A 15,944-nucleotide genomic window follows, 5' to 3' on the forward strand; every position below is an offset into this window, starting at 1 on the left:
TAGATCACGGAGAGAATGTGACAATTTACAATACTTTCCCATTGGCTTCATTGGAGGATGTAGCAACCATTTTTCATGGGTTTTTCACAGCTGCCAAGCTACCCTTTCGCTTGAACAAGGGGGGAAAGTTCTTTTCAAAGCATCTTTTTAAAGGTATGCAAGAAACCCCACGGCCAAAGCAGAGGAAAAGACACGTTAGAGCTATTTTAAATTAAACAGTTGATTTCCTTTCATTAAAGGACTGTAAGCGTCTTCATTCTGTTAAGAGATGCATCGTGTATCCAAGTAGTAGTACATTCAGAGCTTCTTTGTTCGGCTAACATGAACTGGACTACGTACAGTTTGTGGTATGAATTGGACTGTAGGAATTGAATTACATACAGTTCGTTGCCAACTAGCGTGACCAGTAGACATATTTACTGCAGACAATGAGGGCAAGAATACACAGTTGGAGAAGGACGGTGTATTGTCAGGACGACTACATCAAATCAAATATCATTTGATTTTAATACTAAATAATATGCAATCTTCAAAAAAAAAAAAAAAAACCAGTTGTATTTAAGACAGCTTTAATTCTACAATCAATTCCACTAAAACCAAGTGCAGATGGAGGGATTTTACATTCTTTGGGAGGGGGGTTATTGGGAGCTTTTTAGCTACGCTTTTAAAGGAAGATTGCCTACTGATAATGAGCTTGTTCTGACATGCACAACTGCGGGACTGTTGAGGACATCCTAGAGCAGAGACAGGGGTGGTATTCTACTGGTTCGGCCCAGTTCAGCTGACCCGGTAGCTCTGAGGATCATCTGTGAGCGAACCGGTTTGCTCCAACAATCAGCTGCTGGGCCCGCCTGCCTGCCCGGGCTCTATTCTGACCTTTATTTCCTGGTTTTCAAGCTCAGCTGCTTCGCGTGGCACAGTGGATTGCCGTGCGTCAGCTGTTGAACACACAGGATGAGTGCAAGATTGCAGGAGAAGGTCAGTAGCAAACCCTCTGCGCAAAGCACGCCCACCAAGCCACGCCCACAGAACCCATGGTAAAAAAAAAGTGGAATCCCACCACGGAGCAGAGGTCTCCAACCTTGGCAACTTTAAGACTTGTGGACTTCAACTCCCAGAATTCCTCAGCCGGCTTTGCTGAGGAATTCTGGGAGTTGAAGTCCACAAGTCTTAAAGTTGCCAAGGTTGGAGACCTCTGTCCTAGAGCAGGGGTCGCCAACCTTTTGGACGTCAGGGAGCACCAAACTCATAATTTTAAATCCCGCGGACCAGAGACCCTGGGAAAATCCCCAAAAAAGTCTGCAGGAAAATCCCCCACCCCATTTTCCTACCAATCGGTCGTTCTTTATTTGGGATCACAGGATACCATCTCCAGCTCTGTTCTCAGGGGGAGAGAGAGAGAGAGACTTTTGGCTTCATGCAAGGAAAGCAGCAGAAGCAGCAGAAGTCTTTCTCTCCCCCCCAAACTCTGCCAGAAATGAGACTTTGCGGGGGTGACATTTCTCTGTGCACCACCAAAATTTTCTCACGGACCACCATGATCCCTAGCCCACGGGTTGGCAACCACTGTCCTAGAGCATTCCCTCAAATCATAGACAGCATCTAGGAAGTTCAATGTACAGTATTCAGCACAGCTAGTGACCTGTTTATGAGCTGAAGGGATGCTTTAGACCAGGGTCCCCAACCACCGGTCCGCAGACCAGTCCCGGTCCGTGGAACAAGTCCTACCGGGCCGCTGGCTTGCTGGCGCCGTCATCTTGTTTTGATGAAAAAGTGCTTCCGGTGAGCTTTTCGGGTAGAAAGCTTACCGGAAGCACTTTTCATCAAAACAAGATGGCGGCGCCAGCTGATGTGGTACCGGGCCGCGCCATAAAAAGGTTGGGGATACCGGGCCGCGGCGTAAAAAGGTTGGGGATCACTGCTTTAGACCAGGTAAGTAAGCTGCCCAATTTTTCCCTGGCCAGTTTTACATTCTACATCAGAGTTCCTGACATGCAGTATGTCAGATGGACCTCTGTACGTCTAGAGGCAAAACCCGTTGGCTCCTGCATCGCACTTTTTGCGTCTGACTCTGCCCCATGGTTGGTAGATCTCGTGCTTTCCATAGATCTAGCACCCATAACTCCAAGGCAGCGGTGGGATTCAAATATTTTTACTACCGGTTCTGTGGGCGTGGCTTGGTGGGCATGGCAGGGGAAGGATATGTAAAATCTCCAGTCAGAGGGTGGTATTTGCTGGTTCTCCGACCTACTCAAAATTTCTGCTACCGGTTCTCCAGAACTGGTCAGAACCTGCTGAATTACCACCTCTGCTCCAAGGCCTCCCCGTCCAGCTTTTCCCAACCAGGTTGTTTTCCAAATGTGTTGGACTCAAAATGTCCAAAGGCCACATTTGCCTTTGGATTATGGGAACTAGAGTTCAACTCATCTGAAGGGCACTACAATTTGGAAAAATTGCAGGCTAGAACAAACATTCACATCTTGAATGAACATTTAAAGTGTTTTCTGCCATAGAAAAAGGACTGCACTAAAGTAAAATTACATTTATCCAGTAATGAATTTGGCCATCATTCAAAGAAAAATACTACTTTCATTACAAGGGAAAGGTTTGGGACAGAAGCTCCCCACCCCCATGAAGAAACATACAAACAACACATACAGCAGCATCAAAATTCAAGACTCGGTGTGTTTCTCAAGAAGTACCATCTCCAGTTCTCTCTTTGCGAGCTTTGATCATCTCCTTCGCTGTTTGCTTCCTCTCAGTGACCAAACCCAACCAAAACATCAAGTCAATGAACCATGTGGTTGGGTTGAATTTCAAGCCAAGCTCGCTGGCTGAATAATCAAATGGAAAGGTATGGTGGTAATTATGGAAACCTTCTCCTGGAAAACAGAACCCAGAAGAAATGACAAGTATAGCATCAACAAGCAGAGGCAGTAGACATTTTCATGGAGAAACAGCTATCGTTTTCATTGTTTTGACCAACAAAAGGATTTTAAAAGCTACGTCCCGTAATTATACAGTTTGGACAGGGTGTCCAAAATGAAATGTTCCAACCAGCCAATGTCCTGATTTCTTGTTCCCTTTGCTTCTATTTTCCACTTATGTTGGTTGATTATATTTTATACTCTCAAAATGGGAACGACAGCCGCCATCTTCTTTTTCATCACAACCTATGGACATCCCTGACTCTAAAGCACCATTAAAGCAGCCTGGAGAAAAACAACTTCAAGGCTCCCCTTCCCAAAACTAGACGAACTGATCAGAGGTGGTATTCAACAGGTTCTGACCAGTTCTGGAGAACCGGTAGGGGAAATTTTGAGTAGTTCGGAGAACCGGCAAATGCCACCTCTGACTGGCCCCGCCCCCATCTATTCTCTGCCTCCCGAGTTCCAGCTGATTGGCTGGGTCTTCTTTTGTTGCCCTGCACAGGAGAACAGAGCTGGAAAGCAGGTTAGTGGGGTGGGGAGGGAATGGGGATTTTGCAGTATCCTTCCCCTGCCACGCTCACCAAACCACACCCACCAAGCCACACCCATAGTACCAGTAGTAAAAAAAAAGATTGAATCCCATCACTGGAACCAATTCTTGGCAACTTACCAATAGCTCCAAAAGTGACAAAGCTATTCTGCCGAGGGTTGATGCTTTTGTCATAGGGCCTGTTTCCATACATGTGAGCAGCGCTATTGACTAGCCAACTAACGTTGAGGGCAATGGTGTAGCGGAGAATAGAAGCCAAGAAGTATGAATTCCATATGCTCTCGCCCCAGAAATACCAAGGCACAACAGTAGGAATGACAAAACACATCAACACAACCGAACTTTTATAGTACCTGTGAAGAAAGAAAGAAAAACACAGGGGTGACCGGGCCATACAAAACAATATTTCCTGGAACCGTGATTCCAGAGGAGTCAAGTGAGCAGGAAAGATAAATATGTTGTCAATATATGGTAATCAAAGGCCTGGAGACTGAACCATGCTGTTTTGGCCCACCCGGGCTCTTACCTTAACTTTTATTTCCTGCTTTTTCAACCACAGCTGCTTTGCGCGACACAGCTGCGGTTGAAAAAGCAGGAAAAAAGGGCTTTTCCAACCGCTGTGCACTTGCACGCAGCGCTGCTCAGCTGTCCAGCCAGCTCAGCAGGTCGTAAATTGCACTTGCGTGATGCAGAGCAACAGAACCGGTAATTATACCGGTCAGATCCCATCCCTGGTTTTAGGTTGCCGAACCCTGGGCAAGTCTAAAGAAAAGAAGAATTAGGGGTGACATGATAGCCGTATTCCAGTATTTGAAGGGCTGCCACAAAGAAGGGGGGGGGTCAACTTATTTTCCAAAGCATCAGAGGGGCAGGATAAGAAGCAACGGGTGGAAACTCATCAAGGAGAGAAGCAACCTGGAATTGGGGAGAAACTTCCTAAGAGTGAGAACAATTAATGAGTGGAACAGCTTTGCCTTCAGATGTTGTGGGTGCTCCATCACTGGAGGGTTTTAAGAAGAGATTGGACTTGTCTGGAATGGTATAGGGTCTCCTGCTTGAGCAGTGGGCTGGACTAGAAGACCTCCAAGGTCCCTTCCAAAGTCTATTTTGATTCAAACCTCTACCCTAGCCTGCTGCCATCTTCGCAATTCGCGCGAGCATTTCCTTTACACCTGTAAACTTTTGATTATTATAATATCTTTAGTTTCAAGGTATAGAATGTGAAGGATGTGTGTTTGTGTTTATTTTCATAGTCATCATGTACACTGAAGATGGTCTTTAATTTCGTTGTAGGAGGTGCAATGACAATAAATTAAACTAAACTAAACTAGTTGATTTCCCTTATCTCTGCTCACCAGGAAGTAAAAAAGAATAGTCTAACCTCTAGCTGGAAAAAAAAAAGAGACGTTTTTCAGTTAACACTCCTAGATAAAATGTTTCAGCTAGGGAATCTATTAAAACGTCTGTCTTTCGCCTCCTCTACCACCTTAAAATATTTATCTTTCTACAAGATGCCATGAAGATGCCTTATCATTCAGTGTGCGTGGGGAGAGCACAATAGTGTCTGTTCCTTTGTTTGGAACAATTCCTCTTGAAGTAATTGTAACTTTGTCAAGATTTCTTTCTTGTTAATGCAGAAGCTTGGAAAATATTATGCCCTACTCCCCCAAGAGATAAACATTCTGCTGAAGTTTCTCACAACTGATCATGTTCCCCTTCCTTCCGCTGTGAACATGTTTTCTTTCTTTTTAATGGGAACAAAGGAGCTTTCCTTCTGGCTAAAAAGAAATATGACCAATTCCCATGGCGTAGCAAAATTGCAGCATAAGCATTCATGGCTTGTTTGCTAAAAAAATGTATTGATCTTTACACTGTTGTAAGGTGTCTCATTCAAGCAAGGGAGAAATAAGGCTCTCTTGCTGGAAATTCCTCGTTCTCTTTTGGTCCATCAAAGTAGGTCTTCAAGTCAAAGTTAGTCAGCCATTGGAATCATTCGTTGGGCAGAAGAATAGATTAAATCAGGGGTGTCAAATACAAGGGGTTGATCTGCGTGGCTTCAGCCCGGTCTTCTGATGACCCGGGGCGTGGCACAAAGACAACGCAGTCAGATAATCAGTAAGAGTCCCTTTATTAGCTCCAACTTTGCCCCCAATGTCCTGGTTAGCTTCAGATCCGGAGAAAAACTCTCCCGGGAACAGCCTTTGGCTGCAGAGAATCAAGTCCAAAACGTGGTCAACAAAAACCATAAGTCCAATCAAGGCAAGATAAGGTAATGAGTCCAGCAGGGCAAGAGAAGGAATTCCAGACATGAAGGAATGGCAGTAATTCAATCCAGTTGGGAAGATGCCGGAAATGCAGATAACCAAAGTCAACACAAGATAAACTCACGTTTGTTCCCAGCAGCCGCTGCTGCTCTCACCTTGCATCTCTTTTAAACTCTTTTCCCAGGTGTGGCTAATGAAGGGAATCAGGGCCCTTTCCTCCCCTGTAAGCCATGCAACTCATGTTGCTCCCTTCTCCGTTCCTCCCTGCATGCCCTAGGATGAAGAGGGGGTGGGCCTGGGTCTTCCTCTGAACTCCCTCTCCCTTGTTCTACCTCTCTCCTGGTCTGCCCAGCTGGACTGTGCTCTTCCCCAGGTTCCTCCATAGTCAATGGAGCCACACTCCCACTCCCTGTCAGCTGTTTGTCTTCCTCCTTGGATTCAGACTCCGACAGGGGCATGACAGGTCTACCCAGTGCAAAGAGGAAACATTGGGCCAGCAGTTTGGGGAGTGGTGACAAGCTGGCCATGCCCACCCAGTCAGCAACACCCGCCCAGTCAGCCACGTCCCCCCCAGGCCTCCCGAGGTCAACCACAGCCCTGCTTTGACCCTCAATGAAACTGAGTTTGACACCCCTGGATTAAATCACTGTTTCTCCATCTTGGCAAGTTTAAGATGGGTGGACTTCAATTCCTAGAATTCTCCTTTCAGCATGCTTCTCAAAATGGAGAAACCTCAGAGATAACCAGTATCCCCTCCTTGTCCAATTTTGCTTTCTCCATTTTTCTGGACCATCTTGCTTTCCATAAATTCTTTGGACCCTGGTTCAAATCCACTCTCAGCCACTGAAGCTCCCTCTTTCAGCCCACTTAGACTACTTCACGGGGTTGTGGTGAAAATATGAGACATAAATGTATCCAAGAAACCAATAAAAGGGCAGTTTTGGGTTGTTTAAGTCTTAACGGAGATGGGATTAATAATAGAAGCATTGTGCAACTCACCTTGTTCGAAGAGAGATCTGTTTGAGCCCAACCCTTCTAAAAGCATCTTTTTAATATTTTAAACCCATTTTTAATGCTTTAAATGTTTGTATGGGGTTTTTTTCTCTTCCATGCTGGGATATTCAATATTCTTAAGAGCTGCTTTTCAGCCTGACTGGTGGTTTCTTTTGTTATCCCATTCTATTCACTTCATTCTTTCCTTTCCTTTTCTTTTGAAGTAGGAGATGAGAAATAAAGCAGGAATTGTGACTAAATTAAGTCGTTCCCAGCAGTATTAGTGACTGATTATTTCAGTCAGAGATCAATGCACCTGTAAGGTCCTTAGAATTAGAAATCTTTCCCAAAAAAATTCAGCAAGCCAACTATCACCATAGTTTTTCAGACTGGCTAATAATCATAGACAAAGTCATTTCTTTATGCAGGAATTGATCCCAATCCCCAAATTGGGATTTCTTATTATTTATAAGAGAGTGTTGTATACTTTTTCATGAATGTGAGATTGTTCTTTCACCTTTCCAGCAGCTTTATGCTCAACTCAGTGCAGTAATTAATGTATCATGGCTGCCATAACAATCCTATCAATAACATTGTTTGTTAAATTCATAAGTCCTGCACCTCTGAAAAATCACTAATATAACTATGCAAGCACTTAGTTGGAAAATGCTAATTATGATAGAGTCATAGAGTTGGAAGGGACCCTGAGGGTCATCTAGAGGAGCGGTCACCAACTGGTGGTCCTTGAGAAAAATTTGGTGGTCCGCAGAAAAATTATTGGCATTTTTTATATTGCACTAAATCAGGGGTCCCCTGGGCTGGATACATGCAATGAACGTTTGCGTTGCTGCACAGAGCCTCCCCCTTTGGGGTCTTTTTGTGTGGGTCAGAGGGGGGTAGAAATTCCGACTTGGGGTCTGCTTCAGCCTCCTTGGTGTGGGGCTTTGGGCGAAGGCGGGAGGAAAATGCCGCTGGTGGCAAAGAGCCGGAGGGCCTCGTTCCAGTGGGACTGCATCATGGCCTGGATTTGATTGACCATCTCAGCCTCCAGGCGCCGCTACCTGGCCTTGGACTCCCACAGCTCTTCCCTCTGCTTGGAAAGCCTATGCTTGTAGTCCTCAGTGAGGTGCTTCTGCTGAACCTCCTTCTCGGTCAGATCCAATTTGAACTGAGCCAGCTGTTTTGTCAACTCTTTTCTCATGGTGGCTGCTTAGCTCCAACAACTGCTTCCTGTTGGGGCCCTAAGGAGCTGGCCGTGCTCACTCACATCAGAGGTGGTATTCACCAGGTTCTGACCAGTTCTGAGAACCGGTAGGGGAAATTTTGAGTAGTTCGGAGAACCAGCAAATACCCCCTCTGCCTGGCCCCGCCCCCATCTATTCTCTGCCTCCCATTGAGTCCCAGTTGATTGGCTTGGTCTTCTTTGGTTGCCCTGCACAGGAAAACGGAGCTGGAAAGCAGGTTAGTGGGGTGGGGGAGGGAATGGAGATTTTGCAGTATCCTTCCCTCGCCACACCCACCAAGCCACGCCCACAGAACCGATAGTAAAAAAATTTGAATCCCACCACTGACCCACATGACTATCCAGCCATGCCTACCCAGCCGGTCATTAGGCAGATCGTATTAGTGGTCAGTGGGATTTATAATTATGAATTTAGTGGTCCCTGAGATCCAAAAGGTTTATGACCCCTGATCTAGAGTATGTTTCTGCACCTTGAGAAGTTTAAGATGGGTGGACTTCAACTCCCAGAATTCCTTAGCCAGCTTTGCTTTGCTGGCTAGGGAATTCTGGGAGTTGAAGTCCACCCATCTTAAACTTGCCAAGGTGGAGAAACACTCATCTAATCCAATCTTCTGCCCCATTACAATCCCAATAGTTGGCTCACTTTGACTTGAAGGCCTGCCATGATGGACCACCAGTGTATCTCCAGCCTTACTCATGTTTACCGTTATCACTCACTTTCTCTGAAAAAGCACCACCGGATCCTCCAACAAATCACTGAAATCCAGTTTTTTTCCTTTCTCAATGACGTCATGATGCTTCCGGACAAAGAGCCAGCCGATATGGGAGAAAAAGAACCCCCGCTGGGCATTATGTGGATCAGCATCCGTCTCGGAGTATTTGTGATGCACTCGGTGATCTCGAGCCCACTCAAAAATATCATTCTGCACAAAACAGAAGGAGGAAATTAAGTGTCACGGTATTGTGGATCTCTGAATTCCTGCTTGTCGTTGTTGTGTTTTTAAGCAACAGCATTGTCTATGGAGATTGGAGTGGTGTGGTGGCCTAGAGATGGAGCTCTCGCCTCACAATCAGGAGGCTGTGAGTTCGATCCTAGGTAGAGGCAGATATTTCTCTCTCTCTGGGCACATTGAGAATATATATCTGCTGAACAAAACTCCGTATTGGCGACAGGAAGGGCATCTGGCCATTAAAACACTCTGCTAGCTCCATTCAGTTGCCCAGACTCCACCCCTCAAGGGTTTATGGGGTCGTTAAATGAAGATGATGATTGTCTATGGAGATTCTCAGTCATCCAGGTCACAGTTGACCTGGAACTGGACTTCCTTTGTTTTTCCTTGAGGACATTTCACTTCTCATCCAAAAAGCTTCTTAACTTCTGAAGAATGAGAAGCAAACATCTTCAAAGAAAAATAAAGGAAGCCCATTTGCCTTTTGGAAAAGCACCTTTGGGACAAGCCACAGAGCAGAGTTTTTCTGCTCTGTCAGAAAAAACAACTGTTTATGTCAAGTACTATCAAATATAGCAGCTGGCTTAGTTTCCAAAGAAAATTTCCCTCTGGCTATTCTGTTGCTTCTACCTCCTCTGAGACTTCAGAAGTATTTTTACCTCACCCACCTGAGTTTCTAGAAAGAGAGCAGGTGGGCTTATTTTTAACATATAAATACTGTACCAGGTGCAGACATCTTTCACTCTATAGACTTTGCCATTTCCAATATTTCTCTGTTGTAGAGCCAAGAAACCAGCTGCTGGGTTTGTCTTCTAAGATTTACCTGGATAATAAAAACTGGAAAATAAATAATTTTGCAAACCAAGTTGCTGGTTGACCAGGGCCCTGTACAATCCCAAGTAATGCCTGCTCAGGATTAAACTGAATACACAATCCCTTTATTTATATACATTTTTTTTCTTCCTTTGCACCCATTTTCTCTCATTCACACACTACAATTACCATTTATAACAGGGGTGTCAAACTTGCAGCGTCACGTGTCATGATGTTTTCCCAACCGCAGAGCTGGGGTAGGCGTGGCCTGCACAAGATGCATCCAGCCCACAGGCTGCCAGTTGGACACCCTTGGACAATAGCAGAAGCTACCGATAAGCCTGATTCCAGCACAAGGGATATTTCAATTGTGGGCAATAGCATACCTGAAGAGCAGTATTACCTCTTCTCAGATCATAAGCCACCCCATCCTTTGTGTCTTTGCTCCTTATAGGATGGAAGCGTTAATGTACAGGTACTCCTCAACTTACAACCACAATTTGAGACTGGAATTTCTATTGCTAAACAAAGTGGTTGTTAAGTGAGCTGATGTAGGAGAAAGAGAGGCAGAGCCTGCGGGTGGAGTCAAGAAAGAAATTAGCCTGGAATCATTAGGTACTCACAAGTGGCCTAAATCCAATCCCTCTTGAATTCCTCTGGCTCTTATCTGGTGCCAGTTTAGTTGACTAGATTCTTGTGTATAAGTATGAGCAATAAATGATAGATATATTATATATACTATTAATAAGTGAAGATCTAAACATGTTATTGTTATAGTGTAAGGGATATTATCTATATTAATAATAAGATAACAATGGAGAACTAATATCAACGTAATGAATATGGTAGTAATTTTGATTATTGTTACACAAGATATCTGTACCCAGACAACACACCGTTAAATGGAAGATAAATTGTTTGTACTTATAAAAAAAATAAAAAACTCTTATTATTATTATTTTTAAAAAAAGCTTAAATGCAACCTAACATGTGCCCTTGATGATTCATGCCTGACAGTTGCACTTGATTTTACAATATTTTTTTTGCCACAGTTATTAATCTGAATTATTGCCATTGTTAAGTGAACCCCCGGTGTGACGGGCTGGGGAATTCTGAAAGTTGAACTCCAGAGGTCTTCAAATCGCCAAGGCTGGCTACTCCAGCCTATTGCTTAAGAAGAGTTCAGCAGATTTGTTGAATCCATTCCAAATACCCACCTGAAATGCCATTGAATTGGCTGCAGCCAAAAATATTCGCAGAGGCAGTCTGGCTTTGTAAGATCTGTGACTCCACAAGCGATGGGCACCCGCTGTCACACCCAGAGCGCACACCAGGAAACACATGTATGCTGAAAACATGACAGAAAAATGAAAGAAGATGGAGAGGTTAGGAAAGCACCAAACCAATGTGTGGTTATTATACTACAGCTCATACAGAGGTGGTATTCAGCAGGTTCTGAACAGTTCTGGAGAACCAGTAGTGGAAATTTTGAGTAGTTCGGAGAACCGGCAAATCCCATCTCTGACTAGTCCCGCCCCCATCTATTCTCTGCCTCCCGAGTCCCAGCTGATTGGCTGGGTCTTCTTTGGTTGCCCTGCACAGGAGAACGGAGCTGGAAAGCAGGTTAATGGGGTGGGGAGGGAATGGGGATTTTGCAGTATCCTTCCCCTGCCACGCCCACCAAGCCACGCCCACAGAACCGGTAGTCAAATGTTTTGAATCCCACCACTGAGCTCATACTATCAATGCCTCTATTGCCACAGCATGTAATCCTGTGCTGATATTTCTAATTTAAACCATCTAGCCTATTGGGTTGTCATAAAAGCTGCAAATTGCATAAAAACATAGAACCTGGCAACCATATCTCAAAGGGGTTGAAATTTAGATGGTTTCACCTCTCATTAGCCATGTTTTCTTCTTCCGTTAGAAAATTCTCCATGCCTACCGTTTCTCCTCTAATGGAGGCAGCAAAAATGGGTACTTAAAGCAGGACTGTTTCCTGACTCAGCTAGAAATTTCCACCCACAACATGTTTCCTCTTTCTGAACAAGGAACACAATGCCGTGCTGGCAATTCACAATGCAACTATGTTTTCTGGAATAAAAATCTACCTTATAATATTATACAGGTGGTTCTCGACTTAGAACCACAACGGGGGGGCCCAAATTCCTGTTGGCAAATTCCTGAGTCAACTGAGTGGAGTTTTGTCCCATTTTTATGACTTTTCCTGCCCCAGTTGCTAAGTGAATCGCTTCAGTTGTGAAGTTAGTAAAACAGTTGTTAAGTGAATCTGGCTTCCCCACTGACTTTGCTTGTCAGCAAGAGAAACTTTGAGCTCGGTTGTGGTTGGAAGTTGAAGGACTATCTGTATTTTCCCTGTTTCTTTGCATGGTACTCTGTCAAGCAATCCTACGGCGTATCTGCTAACCCTTTCAAAGACGCATTCATTTTGACCCTGAGAAACAGCTGTCAAAGAAATAGGAGGGGACATTTCCCGGTATCGCAAATATCCAGCTAACCATGGTTCTGTACAGTGGCTTCCAGCTGCAATTCCATAAAACTGGTTGTCCCATGGAGCTAGACAAAGCATTAAAACAGCACTTCTCTTATGCATAACCTTTTGTTGCAAGTTTGCTGTTTAAAATTCATTTTATTACCCATCAGGAGCAGATTAGTTTTAGTTTCACAGGCACACGAAAGGGCCATCATTCCTCCTAAAGTTTAACATATTCTAATGCTGTTTGAGTCCCCGGTAATTGTAAAGGATAGCCAGCTCAGAGACATTTTTTAATTCAACTATCTCCATCTGCAATTAGCTTTGGATGGGCAACCCAGCTGTACTGCATTAAACTGAAGTCATTTTGCTGTGTTGTTACACTGGGCTGATTTCAGGATCATGGAATTTTATTTCACATAAAGGACGAAAATGTCTCAAATAACTTTGTATAGGAGAAGGAAGACAGGAAAACAGAAACATTTTTCCTAATCCTTTTTGGGAGCCTGTTTTACTTTATTTTTTGTTTTTACAAAGCATATCAAAAGATTAGAGTGTTTTTTTTAAAGCAAACATCAAACAAATTGTTCCTCTGTTTGCAAAGATTCCTCTTGGGTATTTTCAAAGAAAACATGCTCTGAAAGTTTGTTCAGTGGAAGATGCTAGATTAAGCTAAGTAGTTCTGCAGACGTGCCATGATTTGACATTGGATTATCATCTGAGTTTTGAGGCTACAGTGCTTTCGTTTCAATGGGGCTGCTTTCAATCAAAACCAAAATAACACCTAATCGTATTAATTAATCGTATTAATTTTAAGTGGAAAAGAGATGAATATGGAAACTGGTTGCAGACAGACTGTTGTAAACAGCTGAGACTGGAATATTTGACCAATTTTGTTACATAAAGCAAGCAAACAAACAAAAACCACGGAGATGATAGTTATAAAAAGAAAAGAAGAGTTGTTAATATTTATAATATTTAATATTTATATAGGTTGGCTGCTTGTTCTCTAGGCACTTTACAGGGGGAAAAATTAAAGTCATTTAAGATGGCTTTAGAATAAATCTTGTTCGGAGTTACATCTATTAAAATCAGTTAAGATTTATCAGTGATGATTTAACGTCAATTCAAAGTCCACAATGTAGTTCCTTTGGTCTTCTATAATGCAATGTGTGAACTCAGCTATCTGGATTTGTAGGGTGGTTTGTAGTGTGTAAACTTCAGCACGTCGTGTGAGTGCCAACACTTTTGCTTGCTTAACAAATTGTAATTTAAACAAAACATTCTTGTGATGAGTGCATCTTGCTATGATTCAGCCTGGATTCGAATTAATTGTATGATGCAGCGAAGCGATATTAAGAGGGACAGTTGACAAACATCACAAAAACCCCAAGGATTCTTGTTTAGTCATGAAAGATTTAAAAGCTTTTGAAAGAATTGCAGTTTTCAGCTGCAAGGAGAAACTAAAATAAAGGCTAAATAATACTGCTTGACATCTGTTGAGTTTTGCTCTTTAAATTCCAGGCACAACATTTGCTTTGGAAAAGTAAAATGAAGGAGTCTAGAAATAAGGTTTTTTCAAAGAAAATTTGGGACCTATCCACAATCAGGCCATAGGTATTCTGTGAGGAGAACGGTGTAGCTGAGGAGAGAAAGTAATAATAATGAACACTTTGATATCAATTATCCTCTAAGATTGGTTTTCAGAGGCTTCCTTGCTCACTGATACTGTACATGGAAGATCCTACATCTATGGCTGTGATGTGCTAAATCTCTCTTCTGCCCATACAAAGCCAATCAAGTTCTGTTCTGGTTGAGTGACACTTCTTGGTTTCCCTTCCTCTACATCAGAAATGTCAAATTCAAGGCCTGCGGGCCAGATGCGGCCTGCAAGGTACAGTGTTTCCCCAAAAATAAGACCGTGTCTCTCATATATATATATTACATATGTTATGAATCAATAAAGTAACTAGCATAAAATGCAAAGTAGGGTTTGAAGGCCTGCACACCTGATTGGTCCTCAAACAACGAACAGGGATTGGTCAGGATGAGGCCACTCCTTATTGGTTATTATTTGAACTTATCACAAAGGTTATTGGGTAATAGGGTAGCAGCCAACCCTATAAAAGGGTTACTGCTGCCCATAGAGTTGCTCTGTTCTATTCCTATTCCTGTTATTATTAAAGAGTTGAAGTCACTGGTCAGATGTCTGGTCTCCTTATTCTTCAAACTTAACACTGGCGACGAGGGTGGGATGCGGAGACCGAAGAGCTGACTGATCTACAGAGCAACCAACAGAGCACGTGGTCGAACACGCACTATCAACGGCAATCATGGCCAGCGGTGCCGTACCACCCGCTCCATTCAACCCAGAAACCGAAGACTGGGAGTCATACATGGATATATTTGTTTTCTTAAGTTTTTTTCTTAAGTATATATATGTATGTATGTATGTATGTGTGTATGTGTTTGTGTATGTATATGTATATGTATATGTATATGTATATGTATATGTATATTTGCCATCAAAAAGGCAACAGGTGTTCTGACCCAAACTTTGTTCCAAGGAAACAAACATGAAATGAAGGTAACAGCAAAACCTTTTAATGATTCTTTACGAATTCCATTCCTCCCTGGTTAAAAGGATGTTTCAAACTAATTGTCTCTGATAAGAAGGAGCCTTGCCAAGGTTGTGCAAGGCTGCCAAGAACACTAAAGATGCCAAGAAATATTTCAAACACAAAAAGTCTCCAAACACAAACTAAGAGAGTCCGAAAGTCCACAAGGCTTGAGTGCAAAAATGTCTTTGCTTCCTGCAAAGAACTCCGGTTTCTCAGCTGGCTTTTATGTCTTGAGGGAGGGGCCATTACCTTGCAGCCTTACTCCTGAGTCACCCGTGCTGCTGCAGCTGTTCTTTCCTTTGAGAAGCCCTGCGCACATGCGCACTGGGCACAGGCTCCTTGGGGACCTCTTCATCACTGCTGGCAGCCTCCACAATCTCCGAAGGCAGCCTTCCACTCCCTGATGGTCCTGGCCCCATCGCTGCATCACCCGCAGGCCCTTCATCTGAGTCCTCGCTCTCCGAGACCTCAGCCGTCCACACCTGCTGCCGGCAAACCACAGCACTAGGTCTTATTTTCGGGGGATGTCATCCACTGACTACTCTCACTTATGCATATCACCCAGGGTTCCTGAAGGCCTCCGCAGCCTATAACAGGATCGGTCGGAATATTCCCAAACTCACAGTTTCCATTTTGAAAAAAAAAATCGTGCTAAAACAACTCTTTTGATTCCTCAGTTTTGGGCGGTTTCCCCAAAAAGATTGAGAAGTTGGGTTGTCAACCCTGACCCTACAAATATTGGATTTTCTCATTTTAAATGCATACTCGTTTTCATTCTGGTGGGCCAAAGAGATTAATCTGCAATGTGCTTGATACAGTTTTAAATGCTTTAAAAAGAAAGAAAGTACTGTAGCTTCTTAGCAAAGGTTTGCTAAAAGTTGCATCAATTAGCAGTTCCCAGGGACTGTCAAAGATCAAACTTAACCTAGTTATAAAAGGAACAAACAGCAATGAACTCAAAAGAGAGAGAGAGAGAAAGATAAAAATAGGAGGGATGAAATGAATCAGTGATGTACTTCTGACAAGTTGAGGATTTGAAAAGGACACCAGTTTATCTGTGGGCTTGTTAAGCCCTACGGTATATCA

The 15,944-nt window shown here is 43.4% G+C and overlaps 1 protein-coding gene and 1 long non-coding RNA gene across 2 annotated transcripts in view; one reads left to right on the top strand and one right to left on the bottom strand.

Moving 5' to 3' along the window:
• Positions 1–1,137: 1,137 nt before the first annotated feature.
• Positions 1,138–10,697, top strand: LOC148130655 (uncharacterized). Its single transcript, XR_015749156.1, has 2 exons — positions 1,138–1,211; positions 9,006–10,697. It is a non-coding gene; the product is annotated as an uncharacterized LOC148130655 (long non-coding RNA).
• SCD5 (stearoyl-CoA desaturase 5) overlaps positions 1,926–15,944 on the bottom strand; it is a 32,796-nt gene continuing 18,777 nt past the window's right edge. Inside the window, exons 2-5 of the mRNA XM_026676439.2 lie at positions 10,961–11,091; positions 8,698–8,903; positions 3,601–3,833; positions 1,926–2,882 (exon numbers count right to left, since the gene is read on the bottom strand). Of these exons, the coding sequence (XP_026532224.1) occupies positions 2,692–2,882; positions 3,601–3,833; positions 8,698–8,903; positions 10,961–11,091 (761 nt within the window). The 3' untranslated portion in view covers positions 1,926–2,691. The remainder of the gene's footprint in view (positions 2,883–3,600; positions 3,834–8,697; positions 8,904–10,960; positions 11,092–15,944) is intronic.

This window comes from Notechis scutatus, chromosome 4 (assembly GCF_049901735.1).
Source record: "Notechis scutatus isolate UNSWTSFEM ecotype Mainland chromosome 4, rNotScu1.2, whole genome shotgun sequence".
Classification (NCBI taxonomy): domain Eukaryota; kingdom Metazoa; phylum Chordata; class Lepidosauria; order Squamata; family Elapidae; genus Notechis; species Notechis scutatus.